Source organism: Aedes albopictus, chromosome 2 (genome assembly GCF_035046485.1).
Source record: "Aedes albopictus strain Foshan chromosome 2, AalbF5, whole genome shotgun sequence".
Classification (NCBI taxonomy): domain Eukaryota; kingdom Metazoa; phylum Arthropoda; class Insecta; order Diptera; family Culicidae; genus Aedes; species Aedes albopictus.
The window spans coordinates 159,707,959-159,729,583 of NC_085137.1; the positions used below are offsets into that span (position 1 = coordinate 159,707,959).

The 21,625-nt window shown below is 40.6% G+C and overlaps 1 protein-coding gene across 1 annotated transcript; it reads left to right on the forward strand.

Annotated features, from left to right (window-relative positions):
- Positions 1–231: 231 nt before the first annotated feature.
- On the forward strand, positions 232–21,235 carry LOC109414312 (GATA zinc finger domain-containing protein 10). The gene is made up of 3 exons (XM_019688132.3): positions 232–574; positions 828–1,222; positions 18,943–21,235. Exons 1-3 carry the CDS (start codon positions 497–499, stop codon positions 19,538–19,540), a joined length of 1,071 nt encoding a protein of 356 aa, XP_019543677.3. The 5' UTR covers positions 232–496; the 3' UTR covers positions 19,541–21,235.
- Positions 21,236–21,625: the final 390 nt, after the last annotated feature.

Genomic DNA, 21,625 nt, shown 5'->3' on the forward strand with positions numbered 1-21,625 from the left:
TGCTAAGATTATTGGTCCCCAAATTGGTCTCTTTTGGGCTGACTAGTTGTCGTATCCTATCCTAGGTAGCAACAGAGCAATGGCGGATATTTCCCCGACCGTCCCGTCCGCCCTTAACCGCAAGCCGCCGTTCAGTGTAGGCTGATTTGTGTTGCATCTATTTTTTTTGCAGCGGCACCATGATTGGCTGTTCATCAGCCCACCCCTGCAACTGACAGCTGTCACACTGCCACCACCGCGGTCGTCGTCGTGTTGACAGCTGGCGAGGACAGAGCAGTATTTTTTGCTGTTGTTCGCTCTCGTTTTCACTTTTCTCGGTGTGCAAAATTTTTTCGGGGAAAATTCCTTCGCGTTTTATCATTTTTCCGGGTTTTTGGCTCGTCCAGCAACGCTAAATTTTGGTTCCCGTGTCGTGTCAGCGACTGGCCGGACGGTCCGTATTCGGTAGCGTGGATTGTGTGTGCGCGTGTGGAAAGGATCCGTGCGGAGGGAAAATATGTCTGACAGCAAAGGGCAACAGCAGCAGCAGCAAGATCTCGTTGACGACAGCTGGGAAGAAATCGACGAGGATCGGGTAAGTGTGCGCGGAAGAAACGATGACGAATCGGAGGGCACCAGAAAGTGCACAATATGGGTTACCATCCGTGAACAATAGTAATTGCGTTTTGGCGGGGTTCGGCAGATGAGATCTCGATTACTGGTTCTTACCAGTTTTGGAGGGGGAGGGTGGTAAACACAGTGTTCACCATTTTTGCATTCAGCTTATCTTACATGCAACGCAACCCACTTGAGGCTAGCTATTGACAAAAAGTGACCTTCTCTTCCAGTTGGCTGCTCGTCTGAGTCTGAGCAAGTTGTCGAACGACGATGGAACCACTCTGCCGACTGGTGGCGGCGGCGGCGAAAGTAGCGAAGGAGGCAGTAGTCGTTCCGGTGGCAGCCGAGGACTACTCCCGGTCAGCACCAGTTTGTCCGCAACGCTGGAAGAGGAACTTCGCCCGCGGATGATACTGCAGCGGCCCCAGCAGATGCAGATTCTCCGGAGGCCCCAGTCTCTGCAGGCTCAGCAGGATGGCTCGGAGAAGGCCGCGGCCGAGAGCAAACCGAAAGCCCAGATCAAATCGCTGGATCAGCGGAAACAGGCATATGCGGAGGCCCGCCTGAGAATACTGGGATCGGCGCACGACGAGGAGGAACAACAGCAAACGAAGCAGATCGAACAGTAAGTACCGGTGCGGAAGTGCGTTTCCAAATCTATTGTAAAATTATATAATTAAGCCTAATGGCCTCAAGGACTGCTAGAGTTGGTTTACTTGGTATATTTCTATTACGGTCACAATGTGGTACCTACAACTGGTCATCTGGGTGCACTAGAATGAACGTAATGAGTTACTATCGTGAAGCTTCAAACATGTCCAACTATGTATGTCATTTAAACATTTTATTTAAGGGTTGTATAACGTGAATATTAGATAACTAGGATGAATAATGTATTTTGAACAAAGTTAGGTCAATGAAACCGATCAATTATAATATTTTTCAAATAATATGCTCTATATTGTATAATGTAATTCTGGTGACAAATACCTTTAACCGATGAAGGCAATTTTTTTCGCTTAGAAAATCACGATTTTCAGCACTTTGAACGGTGGGTTAGGTATTGATCATTTAAATAACAAAAACGGCCGTCGTTACGGAACGAACAGATAGCGTAACCGTACCCTTTTACCTATGATAAACACGATTCGACTACAAATTGGCACATATACCTTTTTCTACCCTTCAGAAGAAAGGTATAATTACCCAGGGTGTCTACTACCTGGAAAAACCGATAAACCTCAGGAAATTTTATTTAACAGGGAAAAACCTGGAATAGGTACTCAGGGAATATCTTGATTGCTCAGGGAAATTTTACCTACTCCGACAAAAAAAAACATTGGGTCGTATGAATAAAAACCTGGTAGTAAAATCCATATAAAAATTCCGCTACAAGGATTTTTTCCAGAAATTCCGTCAGAATTTCTTTCTGGAACTTCTTTAAAAATACCTCCTGGAATGTTTCCAGGATTTCTTATAAAATTCCTTCCGCATTTTTGACGCTATTTTTCTTGGTATTCCTTTTTGATTTTTTTCCGGAAAGGTATATTTCAGGATTCCTTCCAGGATTCCTGAATTCCAACCGATTTCTCCTGAAGTTTTTCACGGGAATCAAAGAATAAGAATATCAAGAAAGCCCACTCCGCTGATGCTCGGGTGGACACTACCGCAGCGCTATCTGCGGATGAAAGTTCAACCTTCATGCGGTAGTGTGCGTTACTGATTGTATGCGGATACCAAAACATACGCACACCACCTTCTCTTATGACAAATCACGAACACTGTTACATAGAGCTTCCACCTTGAAATGCTTAGAGAGCGCCACTTGTCTTGTCGCTTGACGTTTACATAGAAAAAGAAAAGAGAGGGCATTCTTTGTATTTTTATTCTTTGCGGGAATGCTATTTCTTCCCGGTGTTGCTCCCGGAGCTCCTCCAGTGTTTTGCTCAAAGAAATCTTCGTAGGATTTCTACCAGAATTTATCCCGAATTTTCTAAAAGAATTTATGTCGGGATTCCTCATAGAGATTTTACGCGATTTCTTCCGGTGTTCCTCTTGGGCTTCCCCACAAGATCTTCTCAGAATTTATTTCAGAGTTGCTAAAGGAGTTATTCCTGGGATTTTAATTAAAGTTCCTTCAAGATATTTTTTTCCTATGATATCTTTAAACAATTTCTGTGGGCTTTGTTCGAGATGTCCTTCCTGGTCTCCTACAGGAATTTCAGCTGGGATATTTCTTATACGTTCTCGCGAGGTTTATTTCGAAGTTTTACCTGAGATTTCTCTCGGAGTATCTCCTGGAACTTCTCTCAGAAGATTCCTTCCGATGTTGGTCATGAGGTGTCTCTCAGAGTTATTCTGAATTTACCCTAGACTTTCTCCTAAGATTTTTTTTCAGAGTGCCTTCTGGGATTTCCACAGGAAGTATTGCTGATATTTCTCATTGAATTCTTCTCTTGAATTCTTTAAGAGCCAGGCTGTTCCTTGTAGTTGTACCGGATTTCTTGCATTGATTCACATGAGATTATTTTAAAGATATTCTCTGCATTATTCCCAAAACTCTTCCCGGAATCTTTACCAGTAATTGTCCCGAGATTCTAGATACTCCTTGAGGGATTTCTCCCAAAGTTATTGCAAACTTCTACGAAGTTTCCTCAGAATGTCTTCTGGGCAGGGTGCAAAATGTTCAAAGTCATTTTATAAAAAACAGCACGAATTTGATTATTTCTGCACTCAATATTAAAAAAAACATTTTCATTTTCGCTCTTCCTCTTCACACAGTCAGTCATTTCGTGGTCAGTGAATATGAAGCCGATCGAGAAACATCTTCAAAATTACCTACGTTCATGGCTACGATTTCCAGGACAATCAAATGGAACAAGATCTGTGTAAAACACCATCAAATGAAATCGAAAAAGTAATATTTGATCAGCAATTTAACACTTTGTAACTTGTTTACAAATAGGGAAGTGGAACCATTTCGGCAGGACTCCTATTTTGGGCACTTTTCTACTTTAACTTAGCCAATTTTAAACCAATTGACAAAATTTTTGGAACACGATGAGATACGTATAGTATCTAGCCGTGTACATGTACAAAATTTTAAGTCAATTGGTTTGGAATTGACTGAGTTATAGCGAAGAATGCCCAAAATACCGGCCACTACCCAAGTGGCTCGCTACCCTACCTTATAAGAAATTCCTGGAGAAATATTCGAGGGAATTCAAATAAAATCTTAAGAGAATTTCCGCAAAGTCTTATTAAAGAAATCTCGACAGGAACTTCAGGAAAAACCTGATAAAAATGAGACATCTTGAAAAAAGTTCGTGGTAATAGTAATCCCGATAAGAAATATTAAGGATATCCAAGGAGAAATTCTGAAAACCTCATGGAATCCTGAAAGTAGCTACGGACGAAATTCCGCGAGAAAAACAAGAGAAACTGAAAACTATCGGTAAAAAGTGGCTACGAATAAGAAGCTGTTCTCGCGAAAAAAAAATCATCACTCGGAGCGGGAATCGAACCCTCACCCATTCGGACTCTAACCGCATGGCTACGAGGCTCGACCAATGATAATCTCTGGAAGTATATCGGAAAACGTCTGCAAGAAACATCGGGACGTACTCAAACAGATACCTCGTGAAAGAATCCTGCGGAAATCCAAGAAGAAACTCTGGAAGAAATTCCAGGAACCACGCTCAGAAATCTTGGAAGAATTTTTGAAGAGTAGGGGAACTTACGTATTTTCAGCAGTTTTGTTCTCTTCGTCATGTTTTTTAAACCTGTTGAACTCAGAGTTGGCATCAAATCCAATTTGACCGACATAAACCCCTCATGACAAAGAGAATAAACCGATGATACCCTAAGTCACCCATTAAAATAAAAAAATGAGTAATTTTTTGAATTATAAACTTTTAAAATTTCATCTGGAAAAACCTGGAAAACTCAGGGAACTTTATTTTGAGTAATGGTTAGACACCCTGAATTACTGCTTGGAAAACTGAGTTTTGATCCAAGGCCTTGATCGCGTGCCTGATGATCGACATGGGCGTTTCCAGGCACTCATCTTCGGAGTTGGTTGGCATGGGAGTGCAGAATTTGCAGGGTGGCCAGCGAACCGGGAAAACCGGGAGAACCGGAAAAAAACCGGGAATTCAGAATCATCGGGAAAAAAACCGGGAAATATACGGGAATCCAGATTGCCACCGGGAAAATCTTGCATTCCTTGGATTGATTCCGTACTGATCTATTATTTCTAATTATTAACAACTTTTTGTTATTCTATGAGAATAATCTGTAGTGCACAGCTTGTTGTTGGTTTAACACAATTTGCATTGAAAATACGGCATGCGTTATATTGAGTTGTTAAAAAATTAAAATCGTTATGCACTGCCCTTTTAACAGCCACAAGGAATTGATGACATACAGACTAAATGAAGTAAATAGGTCATTGTCGTTAGTGTGCCGAAGTTTAACAACATTTACAACTAAACTGAAGCCAAAACAAACGATACTATTATATGAAACATGATAGACGAACACAAAACAATGTAGCCAAAGCTTTACACTGAAATTTGTGAGTGAAAAAATTGCAAAATTATACAAAATTTAAACATAATAAAATGTTTTAGACATCCCTAACCTAACATCAGGAGTTTGCGATTGCTCAAAGAATTCAGCAATATGCTTCATGTTGGCGCAACAAATAGAAATACACTAGAACTCTAATGGCGCTGTAGTCACTTTTCTCAATTAATTATTTCAATAACTTTAATTGCAATAATTCACTATTTTTGAGTGTCCTTCTTGTAGAGGATCTTTTGTTTTGGCAAACAAAATTAACTTGACACTTCTAGTACCGCTGCTGACGCTGTAAGGGCGTGGCAAACTAGATGTTAGTCACACGAACAGTCCCGACATTGAACTTCTGTGGCTAGTTATTCTACTGCGCAACAGTATCCTTATAACTGTAATATCATTTCTCTCCATCAAAAGTTTGAATACTTTTCATGAAAGCCTGTGTGTTAATATTGGCTGAATCTGAACCGAAATCAATAAGAAAAATCTTTAAAATTTTAACACAAGTATCAGGCATATTGTATCAATCCTAGTGAAAATTATGTTTTGATGTTAAACTAAAAAGGAGAACAAATGTGGAAGTGCTTTACAGTTGCGCAAACGTACACGTACAGTTTTTACAGAAGCCTATAATATGTTTCATTGGAATTGTAAAAAAAACTGCCACTAGAAATTGGAATTCTTAAGAGAATATTTCAGAGTTTTAAGCAAAAGATCCTCATGAAATTCCTTCAGGAGTTTCATTGAAAATTCAAACATATATTAGTTTTTTGATAAGTTCTAAAATTTCTCCTGGAGTTCCTACAGGAAATCTTCGAAGATTTATTTTTTTCTAATATTTCCTCAAAAATTTGCGTTAATATTTCTCCAGGAGTTATTTTTTAGAATTCCGGCAAGAGTTTCTTCTGGGAGGAGTGTTTTTGTCTTCCGCAAGAGTTTATGCTGGTCTATGCTTTTGTTCTTGGATTTCTCTCAGAGCTTCTGCTGAATTCCATTCATAACGATCTTTGGAATTTCTTCAGGATTTCCTACTGCTGTTTGTTCCAAGAATTCTAATTGGGGATTCTTCAGCAATTCATTATGGGAATCCTCTAGGAATTCTAATGATTATATAGACGCCAAAACGTAACATCGTGTAATTTCCACTAGTTTAATCCCAAGAATAGGTATTTTTAGAATTCCTGAAAAATAGGTTCTGTGAACACTGAATTTTGTGTAACTGTAAAAAACACTTCCTCAATTTTAATTTTGTTTCTTTGGCATTGACTATAGTTTTACATGATTATATCATGTGAGAAGAATGTAGATCAGGCCTGCCCAACCTTTTTCGGCCGCGGGCCACTGGTGAAACTGCATACCAGTCGACGGGCCAGAAATAAAAATTCGTTAATAATACATTTTTTTATTCTTTTCTGAGCATGGCTAGATAATAGAAAAGAACTTTTTTTGCAGTTTAATGTTTCTAATGAAATTTGAAAGGTTTTTTCATATCTTGCAGAATATTGGAGCTTGACAAAGTATTTAGGAAGTTTCAATAACATGTTTCAATGTAGTACCAGAGAGAGCTATTGAATGGCACAAAAAAATCTCTGAAAGCTTCAAAAATTGTGATTAAATTTTTCATGTTTTTCCTAAATTAAGTTTATGACGTAATCTTTATATTTTGTTTTACAATCTTATCAAACGAATTTTCACATTACACATTATTTTATTGTTAAGAATCTTTTATTTCAATTCTGTAGGACACTCAAACCAAATGCTTGCATATTTTTAAATCTTTTAAAAATTTTACAAAATATACTCTAAAAAGTCATTTTATTTTTTTTATATTATTAAAATACATTTCCATTGAAAAAGGAAAATATTCAGAATAATAATATCTCGGGCTAAATTCTATCATTTTTGTCCAATCGTGCCGCGGGCCGCACAAAATGTCCTCGCGGGCCGGATCCGGCCCGCGGGCCGTACGTTGGGCAGCCCTGATGTAGATATATATCCTTAATCATTAAAATTTCCATTACAATCAGGTCCTGAACCGATTATGGGAATTTATTTTTCAGTTCAAGTAAAAATTTAATACCGGGAAAAAAAATTAAAATTCCGGGAAAAAACCGGGAGAAAACCGGGAATTAAAAATCTGTAATTCACTGGCCACCCTGAATTTGGCGATCTTAGACCTACGCATTTATTTATTTACTTGACAACACCAACAGACAACCATGGTCCCAATGGTTGAATAAAACTTAAACTAGACAAAGATATTTGTACAAAAAAAAACATGAGCAAGTTTGTTACTAACCGTTATCCGATCTAAAGAAAAAAGCGAAAAAGCTACGACGAACATTTTCACGACCTTAATTAAAATCAAATACTGATGCCACCCTAGGTATTGAAAGTTCGCTGGATACCCATAAGTGCGCTGTGTAGACCGTAATTGGTTTTATTTTATTTTATTGATGCACAAGGGGGTCATGGGGCCAAGTCTCCAATGCAAGTCCAAGGACTCACATCGTCCATAATACACCGTGGAATTTGGGAGTAGGCATTGCAACCTCTTTAGCCATGCGGCTTTTAAGTTTTGCGTGGCCTTAAGGATAAGGAAAGGTGGGAGATTGATTTTGCGTGTTGAGCTGTGAAAGAATGTGTTGTTAACTAAATGGTCAACGTTATTTACCTTTGCGTATTTTCACAAAAATGAACAAGTTCGAAGATATGGTGCTTGATTTTCAGTGAACCGTTTATGCTAGTTCTTCTTGTTCTTGTGTCTTCAAAGCTAGGGAGCTTGGTTAATAATGTCAAAAAATAGAAGAGCATATTGTGTATCAACTTCCTTCCTGCAAATAGAAATCAAATATATCAAAAACAACAAAAAAGGACCGTAACGCTTCTTGATTTGATCACGAAAAGTATCGGTTCTTGTTGGCACCACGAGTGTGCATCTTTCTCTGTAGAGTAAAGATACATTTAAGGCCGAGACCTGACAGCAATCAAGCTGATCACAAGGTTGTGCCTTTGTCCAGGGTGCTGTGTAGACCGTAATTGGTGCACCAAAAAGGTAGTCGTAACATAGAATTATTTCGAAGCGCCCTTGGACGAACGTTTAGATTGACAGCTTCTAGGATAGCGGAGCAGTCAATCCGACCCTGTAAAACATCTGCTATGAATAGTGACCTAGAGACGTTTCTGCGTACTTGAAGTGTGTCCAGATGAATCAATTGACATCGACTTATGTAGCTAGATGGCCTATGCGGATCCCGCCAAGGTAGACGACGGAGAGCGTAACGAAGGAAGCGGCGCTGAACGGACTCGATCCTCTCAATCCCATTTTGGTAATATGGATTCCATACAACCGAGCAGTACTCAAGTATTGAACAAACCAACGAGCATTGGAGTGATTTGAGGCAGTATACACTGATGAAGTCTTTAGCGATACGGAAGATAAACTCCAATGCACGGGACGCTTTTTCCACGATGTACGAAACATGGCAATCAAACTGCAGCTTTTCGTCCAGGATAACACCGTGGTCCTTTATGCGATCCACACGTTCGATTACTTTATCGCGAAGCATGTAAATCAAGATGACGGGGTTACGGATTCTAGCGAAAGTGATGGTGGAGCATTTTTCTGGGTTGATGACCAAGCAGTTTAAGGTATACCATTGGTCGAAGTTGTTCAGATCTTGCTGAAGCCGAGCTGCATCGGAAGGGCAACGTACACTCCCGTGAAAAAGTTTGGGGACCCCCTAAAAAAATGGCAATGTTTATCGGTCATACCTCAGCCATCTTTCATTGAATTCACTCGTTCTCAGACTCTTTCAAAAGATAAAAGGTTAGATTTGATTCGTAGGTACTTATCACAAACTGCATATATTTTTTTTAGTATAAAAACTTTACTTAAACTTACATGTTTTTCCTAAATAAATCTGCACGAAAAATCTCAAATAACTAAATCCCGAAGGCTACTCCAGGAACGCACCAATACTCCAAAACCCAAATCCCGATTTGGATAGCAATAGTTTACTCGGAGAAATGGCATTCGTTGTTATGGGTTTTGGGGTAATGGTATAGTAGGGTAGAATTCACAGATCAGTAATTTTCATCTCACTTCCATTCTATTTCGCACTTTGTATAACGAACATAGCTGATTTAGTATGGATTGTATATACCATTTTCTACCTTAAGAGTGTAACTTAGTCAAGAAATTAGTTTATAAACATTTCATAACCATTTCTGTGTCTTGCCTTTCAACTAACAAGGGAAGAAATTGGAGTTGTACAAAAAACAAATGGAGATTTGAATAAACATCCGACTAAGATTACATTTGGAAGGCGACCCCAAACTTATGCACGACGCAACATACTAAGGGGTGACCCCAAACTTGACGGTGATGTGTAAACCTAACTTGATAATTTAAATTATATTATGAAATTTTCCACTAAAATCTAATGAATGGCTCTCAGAGAGGATAGAAATAAGGATCTAATGCAACTTTCATTTCAAAATTTGGTCGATCCAATTTTGAATTACACGGAAAACAATTTTTCGTGCAGATTTAGGAAAAACATGTAAGTTTGGGTAAAGTTTTTATACTAAAAATTCCATATAAAATTTGTAAAAAGTACCTACGAATCAAATCTAACTGTTCATCTTTCGAGAGAGTCTAAGCACGAGTGGATTAAGTGAAAGATGACTGAGATATAACCGAAAAACATTTTCATGTTTTTGAGGGGGTGACCCCAAACTTTTGCACGGGATTTCATTAACATAATTTAAATTATCGAGTTGGGTTACACTCTTAAGGTAAAAAATGGTATACATATACAATCCATACTAAATCAGCTATGTTCGTTATATAAAGTGTGAAATAGAATGGAAGTGAGATGAAAATTACTGATCTGTGAATTCTACCCTACATAAATGTAAGGGTCATAACCAGAATTATACCATTACTCCAAAACCCATAACAACGAATGCCATTTCTCCGAGTAAACTATTGCTATCCAAATCGGGATTTGGGTTTTGGTGTATTGGTGCGTTCCTGGAGTGGCCTCCGGGATTTAGTTATTTGAAATTTTGGGATAGAATTTTCAAATCTACCCACCAGTACATTGATTATCGATAGATAAATCATATGGATTACTGAAGAAGGAGTATGTGATAAGTCTATCAAAAATATTATGTGGTTATCAAGTAGTTTATTTATTTGTATACCATTTGTATTTGTATAGCACGAAAGACCATCACCTTGCCGTAACCCTCTGCGAGATTCGAAGGGACTCGAGAGTGTTCCTGATACTCGAACTACGCACATCACTCGATTCATCGTCGCCTTAATCAATCGTATCAGTTTATCCGGGAATCCGTATTCGTGCATAATTTGCCATAGCTGTTCTCAATCGATTGAATCATACGCCGATTTGAAATCGATGAACAAGTGATGTGTGGGCACGTTGTATTCGCGGCATTCTGCAACACCTGGCGGATGGCGAACATCTGGTCCGTTGTAGCGCGTTCACCCATAAATCCAGCCTGATATTGCCCCACGAACTCTCTTGCAATCGGTGATAGTCGGCGGCATAAAATTTGAGAGAATCTTGTAGGCAGCACTCAGTAGTGTGATCGCGCGGTAGTTCCCGCAATTCAACTACGGCTCCGTGGTCGTGCGGCGAGGGTCACCAAGCTCTTAGTCGCATCGTGCTGAGGAGCGCGGGTTCGATTCCCGCCGCAGCTGTCAGGAAAAGTTTTCGGCTGTGCCACTGGGCGTTGCATGCTAGTCCGTTGTCTAGTGTCGTGCTTCCTTCAAAGAGCGAAAAGCTCACTGGAAGCATTGAACGTGTCCCGTGTCTTTAACTTGTCGCCCTTTTTGTAGATGGGACACACGATACCTTGCATCCATTCCTCCGGTAATACTTCCTCCTTCCAAATCTTGGTAATGGCTCAGTGTAGTGTTCTCACCAGTGCTTCTCCACCGTATTTTAGAAGCTCACTTTGTAGTTGATCTGCTCCAGCGGCTTTGTTGTTTTTCAACCGGCCAACCTCCTCCTCAATCTCTTGAAGGTCAGGGGCCGGAAGTCTTTCGTCCTGTGCACATACTCCTGAATCTGTTACCAAACCACCTTCGGTACTTGCAACGTCGCCATTGAGGTGCTCATCGTAATGCTGCCGCCACCTCTCGACCACCTCACGCTCGCTCGTGAGAATAGGCAGCATCCATATATTACCTAACGCTAAAATTGACATTTTTAACCCCACCCTCACCCCTCCGTAACGCTTTTTTGTATGAAAACTCGAAAATTTTTGTATGGATCGTAACGCTTGGCCAATGTTGCGTTGGATCTTCCTCGCGAGCATTCATTTTTGCATCTTCGCGATCCATTATTCACAAGCATTCGTTTTTTCATTTATGCTTCGCGAAGAACACTCTAGCAAGTCAATGGGAGCAGTGAACGAGGAAGTAAGTTGATCATTTGTGCAGACCACATGCGACTTCCATTCGTTCATGGTGCTCACTCCTTCAATCGTCCTCTTCGCTGCGAGTGCATTCTGACAGTTTCGTTGCGGCTAATCTGGTTGGGAAAGACCTGGCATCAGGCATTAAAATTCTACGCCGAAATCCGGATTTTCCGCAATCCTCGGTGACCGCTCCGGCTCCCCCACTCAGTAGAAGGTGATTTTTGAATCGAATTAGCCCAAGATTGCTAGAATCGGCGATAAAATGGCAAAAATATGACCATTTTTATTTAGCAGGTACCAGGGTACCATGTTAGCTAGAATGCCGTGCAGCGGGTGCCGTTCACGAAGCTGCTCGTGCGAATGGTTTTCTGATCTTCGCGAAGAGCACGCATGATGCATCGAAGCAATCATGTCTTCGGGCGATGAAGTTTTTTTTTCCAGTCGTAACGAGCAACGACGACGCTTTGTTGATGACGAACAAAGCTCAAGCATTGGCAAACCTGTTCACTCGCAGTTCACATGTACATGGCGAAGCAATATTCATCGCCCTTCGCATGTTTCATCAGTGTTCAGCAACATTGCGCTTGGCCATACTTCCCCCCTCCCCCTAGAGCGTTACATAATTTGTGGATGGCGCCATATTCCCGTGATTATCTCGGCACATGTCGGCTTGTGGCACGAAGCCTCTGCGCGAGCGGTTCAACTTCTCGTACAACTTTCGTGTGTCCTTAGCACGGTACAGCTCTTCCATCGCTTCGCAATCTCGTTCTTCCTGCTGGCGCTTCTTCATCTGGAAGACTGAGTTCTGCCTGTTTCGCGCCTATCTATAACGTTCCTCAATCCCTCTCGTACGGTGTTGCAGCATTCTCGCCCATGCTGCATTCTTCTCGTTTTTCAACGGTTCACATTCGCCGTCGTACCAGTCGTTTCTGTGATTCGGAGTCGCGAAGCCTAGTGCTGTAGCCGAGGTACTACCTATGGCGGATCGGATGTCCCTCCAGCCATCTTCAAGTGTAGCTGCGCCAAGCTGCTCTTCCGTTGGTAGGGCCACTGCTAGCTGCTGCGCGTACTCTTGAGCCACTTCTACGTTACGCAGCTGCTCGATGTTGAGCCGCGGCGTTCGGCGTCGACGCGTGGTGATAACTGTCGAAAGTTTTGAACGCATGCATTCAGCGACTAGGCAGCGTCCATTTATTACGTAACGCTAAAATCGAGATTTTTCGACCCCCCCCCTCCCCCCTCCGTAACGCTTTTTTATATGAAAACCTGACAATTTTTGTATGGGCCGTAACGCTCGGCCGTACTCCCCCCCTCCCCCTAGAGCGTTACGTAATTTGTGGACGGCGCCTAAGTAGTGATCCGAATCTATACTCGCACTGCGGTATGTGCGGACATTGGTTATATCCGAGAAGAATTTACCGTCGATTAGAACGTGGTCGATTTGGTTTTCTGTTTGATGGTCGGGTGATCTCCAGGTGCCTTTGTGGATATCTTTGCGGGGGAAGAAAGTGCTTCGGACTACCATACCACGGGAGGCTGCAAAGTTTACGCATCGCTGGCCGTTATCATTCGATACGGCGTGCAGGCTGTTTCGCCCGATTACCGGTCTGTACATTTCCTCCTTTCCTACCTGCGCGTTCATGTCATCGGCAACGATTTTCACATCACGCGGCGAGCAACCATCGTATCGTATGTTTGCCCTAACTGCGCGTAGAACGCTTCTTTCTCGTCATCAGGTCTCCCTTCGTGTGGGCAGTGGATGTTGATGATGTTGTAGTTGAAGAAACGGCCCTTAACTCTTAACATGCACATCTTTGCGTTGATCGGCTGCCACCCGATCAGACGTTGTCGCATCTTGCACAACACTATAAATCCTGTTCCCAGTTCATTGGTGGTGCCACAGCTTTGGTGAAGGTAGCCGACCGATGCCCGCTTTTCCACACCTTCTGTCCAGTCCAACAAAGTTCCTGCAACGCCACGATGTCGAAGTTGTGGGGATTTAGTTCGTCGTAGATTATCCTGTCACATCCTGCGAAACCTAGTGACTTGCAATTCCATGTTCCAAGTTTCTAATCGTAGTCCTTATTTCGTCGCGTGGGTCTTTGCCAATTGTATCGAGTCGTATTTTCTCCTATGTTATTCGCAAAGGGGATTTTTACGGGTGGCTTATTAGGCCTACGCCAACACTCCTGTCTCGCCGGAGAGCCATCGTGTCAGTTCTGTTTAACGTGCCAACGTGGAACCTCGTAGCCGTGCGGTTAGGGTCACCAAGCTTCTAATCGCACCATGCTATGGGGTGAGGGTTCGATTCCCGCTCCGGGCGATGAAACTTTTCGTGAGAATAGTTTCTTCTCCGTATCCACTGGTGCATGCTCCGTGTGTCCCTTGTCTAATGTTTAGTTTCATTTAGTCTGTGCAGCCTCTGGCTGAAGACGGTGTCCGCGTCTTAAAAAAAAAAAACCAACACTGGGACGGCCACGCTGATGGGGCTACCACCTTGGATCTAGCTGGGCGTGGTGCAGCGTTTCTTACTCAGCCGCTGGATTCCAGAACAGACGCTGTTTGAGTCGCACCTCCTTGGTGAAAAGACGCTCGGGTCGTACCTCCTCACTCTAGCTTAAGTCAGAAGGACAACAGTGCCCATGCTGCACTACCAGCTAAGCACACTCTTAGCTGGCGTTCTTTGTCATCGCTTGACCCGTGGAAGCATGATGTAGGAACTTGTGAGGACCAGAGCTATGTTGGACGCGATGCACTCCTTATCGACTCACCGTTTGGCAGCCTAAACTTCATACGGGCTCGAATTAGACATGGGTAACTCACTCGCGATTCGACTCAAAGAATCGATTCGTGAATTGAGTGAGTGATTCTTGAATGCTCATGAATGCATCTCAGTTGTGATTTGTTCAACTCGTGCGTTGCGTAAGCAAACTGAATTGAATTCATCTCGCTTGACAGATGACTTGAAGTCAACTCACATAACTCGCAGGTTTAGATGGGGCAAGTGAGATGATTTCGTTTGACTTGAATGAAAAAGTTCAACATGTTCAACTTTCGTTCAAGTCATGTGAGATGAATGGTGGTTAGGGTGTCCCAAAATAGAACAAGTGTCAAAAAGTTAACTTGCTCACCCTTAGAACGATAGATTAGGGTCCTAGCAACAATAGTTCCATACATGAAAACTCAATCAAAAAATATTTAGAGGTTGCACGCATCGATTTTATGAAAAATGGACGATTTTTGGTATTTTTACCAAAAAAATGCTAATATGAGTTGAAAAATAAAAGAAATAAAAGTCATCAATCAAAGTAAATCATAGTTCTGGGTCCCGCAAACAAAGTTTGGAGGGAGTTTAGATCATCAAAGCTGATTTTATATATTTAGCAAAGGTTAAAATATCAAAAAATCGCGATTTTTTTCACCAAATTTTTCAAAAATGCTCAATTTATAAGGATTTTTCAATTTTTCCTGCGATTCACAATTCCCTTATTTTATAGCAAATTTTATGTAGATTATTTCGGCTGAAGACAGTTTTGAGCTATCTCCTTCGCGAGCTGAGATATCGGTATGATAATGATAACACAATCAATAAAAAAAATCGGATTTTCTTATGTTATTTGTTTTTGTTCATTGGTTTCTATGACTACCATGCAAAAAAAGCAAATAACAAGTTTTTGACATGTTATGTTATGCAAGTATGCATTTTTGAAGATTTTCAGAAATAATTGGGTTACTTTGATAATTTTACATTGATTGTGCTTACCGGTTCAAAGAAAGACTCAAAAAGTGGCTCGCTGCGATATTTTAATAATATAAGTGATCGCAAGTCAGACAATCAAATTCCATGTGTGAAGTTCTATGATATATTTTGAGTAATGTGTAAATCGCTTAACAGTGTTTACCTTTTTCAAGTAGATTTTGGTGCTCTTGTTAAGCAAACATATAGGTTCTTTCTAGTTATACCAGAACTAATGCTCTAACATTGAAAACAACTAAAATGAAAATAAAATAGCTAATTGAAACTGTAAGAAAGAAAAATTTAGTTTTATAGTTTCAGCCAATCGACATAAAAAATTAAATATGTTCATGGAAATGCAGGTATTTTCACGGATATAAGGATATTTTTTCTTCTTTTTATTCGCAAATTTTAACTAAAGCTAATTCTTTGCACAATATTGGTTTCCATTCTATAATTTCATTTTAAAAGCAAACCATTAGCGCTCATATTTGCAGCTAGAGTTTGATTTCAGAAAGCATCAGGATGTTTAGATTCTACTATTATTTAAAAAAAAAAATAAAACTTAGTGACTGGCCTAATATGTTACAAGAAGAGGTGTTAACCTAAGAAATGTCAATGTTGAAATCTTTCTGCTGCGCTGCTTACTTGTTAAAACATAATTTTCAATCAAAATTACAAGTTTTGAATCGGTGGCTTGCTACTCTGATCAACAGATGAAATCTAAGAAAAAAAAATCTTTTCGTATTCACAAAGCGGGTGTGAATAGTAGTTTACGCAACAAGGTGCAGAATGACGATGTGCTGCTTCGGTAAGGCTCAAACAGCCACTGTAGGCGCTGTTTGTGGTGCTGAACATGCGTTGGATGAATGACTTCGATGTGGTGAATTGTTTGGATAGTTTTCAACAGAACTTTTTCATCAAACTGCACACTGATGTTTATGACCAATGCTTAAGAAAATCTGATCATAATAGGTTGAACTGTGCAGTTGTCACAATTTTTCAAAACTGCGTCCAGAAAGCATCAAAAAGTTGACCAAAACTGAAAATAGTGCTGTAATGGTTCAATTTGGTGTTAGAAAAAGGCCTTTTTCTGTCAGATTTGAGTGAGGTAAAACAGTCTATTACGATGAGAAATTGCAAAAAAGTTATGTTCAGCATATGTAGATATGAAACGATGATTAACTCTCAAAACATTTACATATTGTTACTGTCATGCAGTATGAATCAGTAATGATCATAGCAATCCAACATTCCTGAAATTCTTCAAAAATGTGCATTTGCACGTACTGTAATGTCTAAAATTTGTCGTGTGTTGTTTTAATTGCATGGTAGTCATGGAAACTAGTGAACAAAATCGACTAACGTAAGAAAACATGATTTTTTCATTGATTGTGTTATCATTATCATACCGATATCTCAGCTCATGAAGGAGATAGCTCAAAACTGTCTTCAGCCGAAATAATCTACACAAAATTTGCTATAAAATAAGGGAATTGTGAATCGCAGGAAAAATTTAAAAATCCTTATAAATTGAGCATTTTTGAAAAATTTGGCGAAAAAAATCGCGATTTTTTGATATTTTAACCTTTGCCAAATATGTAAAATCAGCTTTGATGATCTAAACGCCCTCCAAACTTTGTTTGCGGGACCCAGAACTATGATTTACTTTGATTGATGACTTTTAATTCTTTTATTTTTCAACTCATATTAGCATTTTTTTTTTGGTAAAAATACCAAAAATCGTCCATTTTTCATAAAATCGATGCGTGCAACCTCTAAATATTTTTTGATTGAGTTTTCATGTATGGAACTATTGTTGCTAGGACCCTAATCTATCATTCTAAGGGTGAGCAAGTTAACTTTTTGACACTTTTTCTATTTTGGGACACCCTAATGGTGGTGTTTATACACGTTCAATTCGCATTCAATTTGGCACTTTCAAGCAGGGTTGACAAACGTCCTTCTCGTCACCACTGCATGAAAATAACAATAAAACAATCTTCGTCCGAAAGAACAACGGTGACGATTAGCCTTTTCGTCGCCGACTGCGGGCGTCACGACGAAGCTCAATCATAAATAGTCACCCACCAAATTTTCCGTCGTCCTCTTTGTTCCCTGGAAATGAGCGACGACGGGCCAAGCGAACGCCAACTGGGAATAGCTTTTATTGGCGTTTCGGCACTTACGGTAATGTGAAACCTCACTAGCTCAGTTGGTAAGAGTGCTGGATTGGCAATCTAGAGGTTCGTTGTTTGATTCCAGGTGCAATTATTTTTTTATTAAAACCTTTTTTTTTGTGTGTTGCTGGTGGCAACATTGACTCCGTCGGCTAGATGCACTTGGACGAAGAGCGAAACAAAGCGAATGAAGATTTTGTTTTCGTCACGACGCAAGCCCTTCACGACGATTCGCTGGCTTGAATGAGTCATCCGATGTGGAACGAGCAACGATGACGATCTAGTTTTCGTTCTCGTCGTCGACTTTTTTGGTCGTACGGCGACGATTTTCAGCCCTGCTTTCAAGTCACTTGCACCATGTAAACCAGGCATAAGGGTCGCGCACGCTTGCCAATGTCGTGACAGAGCTATGGAAGCGACTCTCCACGAGGTGAGTGTAATTTACATTCACCTCGTGGAGGGTCGCCTTTATAACTCTCTCACCACTTTGGTATACGTGTGGGACCTTCATTCTATTCGGCAAACTTTTTGCTAAAACTACAAGGTAAAAGTTTTTTTTTGGTTTTTTGACAGCATGCTTCAGAGCTAAGAGAAAATAGCAAGTGAGGGTAAATCTTTGCAAGTGAGTGTTCCCATCCCTGCTTCCGTCAAGCTTCTCCAAATCTTCCCCCAATCGAGATACAAGCCTTCTAACCGCGACGTTCGTTTCCAATTAATCTTTCAACGAATCCTTTTCATTCCTTGAAGTTGTAATGCCTGGACCCATAACCTATTGAGAATAGGATCTGGAATGACGGATATAGTTATAATACAAGATAAACTTTAAGATTCTAATATTGTTATGTACTATGTATAACATGAATTTGATCATAGATGATCGTACAATGTGCCGTTGCTACTAGGTTCAAACACAAAAACGTTATGCTTTTCCCTCGGAGATATCTAAGTAAGGATTACCTTGCCCTTTATTCATGATAATTCATCATACATACATACACTTGATAGATTATAGCAACAGTATGCTGCAATTGGTAATGGTTACGTCGACTATGCGAACAAGGGCAGTTCATGCAATTTCTGATTATTCTTGTAAGAAATTAAAACAAGCATTACAATCCTACATTTCTGTTAGTCAGTTATGCGCCAGAATAAATCTGTTTTCATCAATCAATGAATTGTTCGTAAAAGCAACAGAACAGAAGAAGAAGATAAGGAATGAAACAAGAATGTTATTGACTAGAGGATTTATTTGAATAACATGGAACATGCTCACCAGTAAAAGTTTATCCTTTGTTCATCAGCGAGTACAATACTGTTTCACGTATTAAATTTCAAAATTCTTCTCATATCGTTAGTATGAAGGCCTAATGTGATCTCACGATTTCCTTGTTTTTCCAGAGCACCGAAAAAAGGCAGTCCCAATACCAACGGTTATCGGATAAACAGCAACAACAGCAACATCATCAGCAGCAGTACCAGCAGTAGCAGCAACAGTACCAACAATAACGGGGGCAACGTTCGTCTGGACAGGCCGCATATGTCTTTCCGACCTTCACCCTTGAGCTACCACCATATGCCACAGCTGCCTCCCGGTCATTCATTCTATGGTCCCGTTTCTTCATCCGGGCGGATTCCTCCGGAACCCAGCAATCATCACTTCTATCCCGGACAGCAGCAGCAGCAGCAGCAACAGCAACAACAGCAAGTGGTTGGTCCCCACGTTCCCGGTGGGTATCACTTCCAGCATCACCAGCAGCCGCTGCACCATCTGCATCAGAAGCCTATGCCGGGACCCCCGTACGGAATGCCGCTGGCCCAATCATCATCCACCGGCTTTCACCACCACCACGGGATGGGACCAATTTCGGCGTACGGTGGCGGTGGCGGCGGTAACGGTGGCATCGGAGCCTTCGGTCACCACCACAATAGTAATAACAACGTTTTGAGGACGCCTGCCGGGCCGGACGGGTCGCATGGGTTCGCCATGCGTCGGTAGCTAGTTTAGGTACCTACTAAATTGAAATGCGCTGGAGACGTAACAAGGAATTAGGATTGTATGATTTCGCCGGAAAATTGTCTTTAATCTGTTTTATATTTTTTCTGCTTATACCTACGACTGTGCTTGGCCACGCAAAAAAAAAAATACTCCCTGAAAGTTGTTGCGGTAAGACTCGGTGGAGTCGATGTATTTGTATTCGGTGTCGACTTTTGGAAGTTTGATATCCATTTTAAGATTTATGAAAGAAAAAGTGAAATTCTGACCTACGCTACTTGAAACAGCATAGCCGAAGATTCTCGCTAAAACCCCAGAGGGCGAATGAAGTAGTTAAGTTTGACTAGAGAATTACATACGAACATTGCAAAACATTCAGTTGACTCACGCAGTTGACTAGCGACATAATTAGACGCCTTTTTGTAAGTGGTGACCTGGTATTAGCGAGAATTTGAAGGACTTTCAATGAAGATCCCCAATAGGACAGATCGGTGAAGTACTAGATTTGTAGTAATGAGCTGAATTTTAGTATGGTGAGAAGGTCAATTCTCCGTTTCTGCAATGAAATGGTGCAAAAAGCGTGGGTATTATGATTCCTTGCCTAATTTGATCCTGTTTGAGCAACACTTTGGGCAACAGTGTTGTTGTTTTCTCCATTTCTTGCAACATAAACAACATAGTTATCCAAAGTTTTGCTCAAACAGCATCAAATTAGGCAAGGAATCATAATACCCACGCTTTTTGCACCATTTCATTGCAGAAACGGAGAATTGACCTTCTCACCATACTAAAATTCAGCTCATTACTACAAATCTAGTACTACACCGAAAGTGCCCCATAGGAGGCAATCAGCGAAGTACTAGATTGAAAGTAGTGAGCTGGATTTTTGTATGGTGAGATGATCAATTCTCCATTTCTGCAATGAAATGGTGCAAACAGCGTGGGATTTATTGACTAATTTGATGCTATTTGAGCAAAAGTTTGAATAACTGTGTTGTTGTATTATTTTTTCCTGCAACTACAACAACACAGTTATCCAAACTTTTGCTCAAACAGCATCAAATTAGTCAATAAATCATATAACGCACGCTGTTTGCACCATTTCATTGCAGAAATGGAGAATTGATCATCTCGCCATACAAAAATCCAGCTCACTACTTTCAATCTAGTACTTCACTGATTGCCTCCTATTGTTTCGTTTCTATCTAGAGTAAACATAGGTGTTATCGGCAGGTTTGTTCTCTTCGCCATGGAGGGTTTTATCGACCAAATTACCTGAAGCTTGGTTGGATAAGTCAGCTTGATTGGGAAATATTTGAGACCAATTTTGAGTTTAACAGGTTTTTAAAAACCCTCATGACGAAAAGAACAAAACTTTCGAAAATATATAAGTTTCCCTATCTGCTATTGGTGGTCCAAAACAGCCTGTGGCCAAGCACAGTGGAGAGGCCACTTGTTGGAACAACAATACAAAAGATTTTTTTTGCAAAGTAACATACCCAACAACCATGTCAAAGTGCGTACAATATTGCTTTCAGTTCATTTTATTACATACACAACCCCCTCCCCCTCCCTTATCCCTTATTTCAGACTTTATTATCTTAGAGGAAAAAAGAAGAATATTTTAATTATATTGTGTAAGAACGGTGCAAACAAATAAAATTTAGAGAACGTTGCTATACACAGCAAGTATCGACAGATGATTGTTGTTCGTTTCCGGCTTTTGAAGAATTCCATTTTAACCCTTTCAGGACGGTTGGGTCATTTGCACCTCGCTGACGTGTTCTACAGCGGCGAGGTCGGTGAAAAAACTCGTCCCGAAGGGGTTAAAGTACCTAGTCCTCCACAAGCTTTAGAAATTGGGCCATCCATTCCGTATAGGGGAACTGCGGCCATAACGCCCATAGGGGGCAAGTTGGGCCACCCTTGTTTTAGGCAAACCACGTTATTTTCAAAACTTTTTTCTATTGCAATCGCTAAAATAAGAATAAAAAAATTTGAGTTTACATATTTTTACTACAAAAATTGTACAAAAACTTCGAAAAAAGATTTTGGTTACTTTTGATGTAATTTTAGCCTGTCAAATGT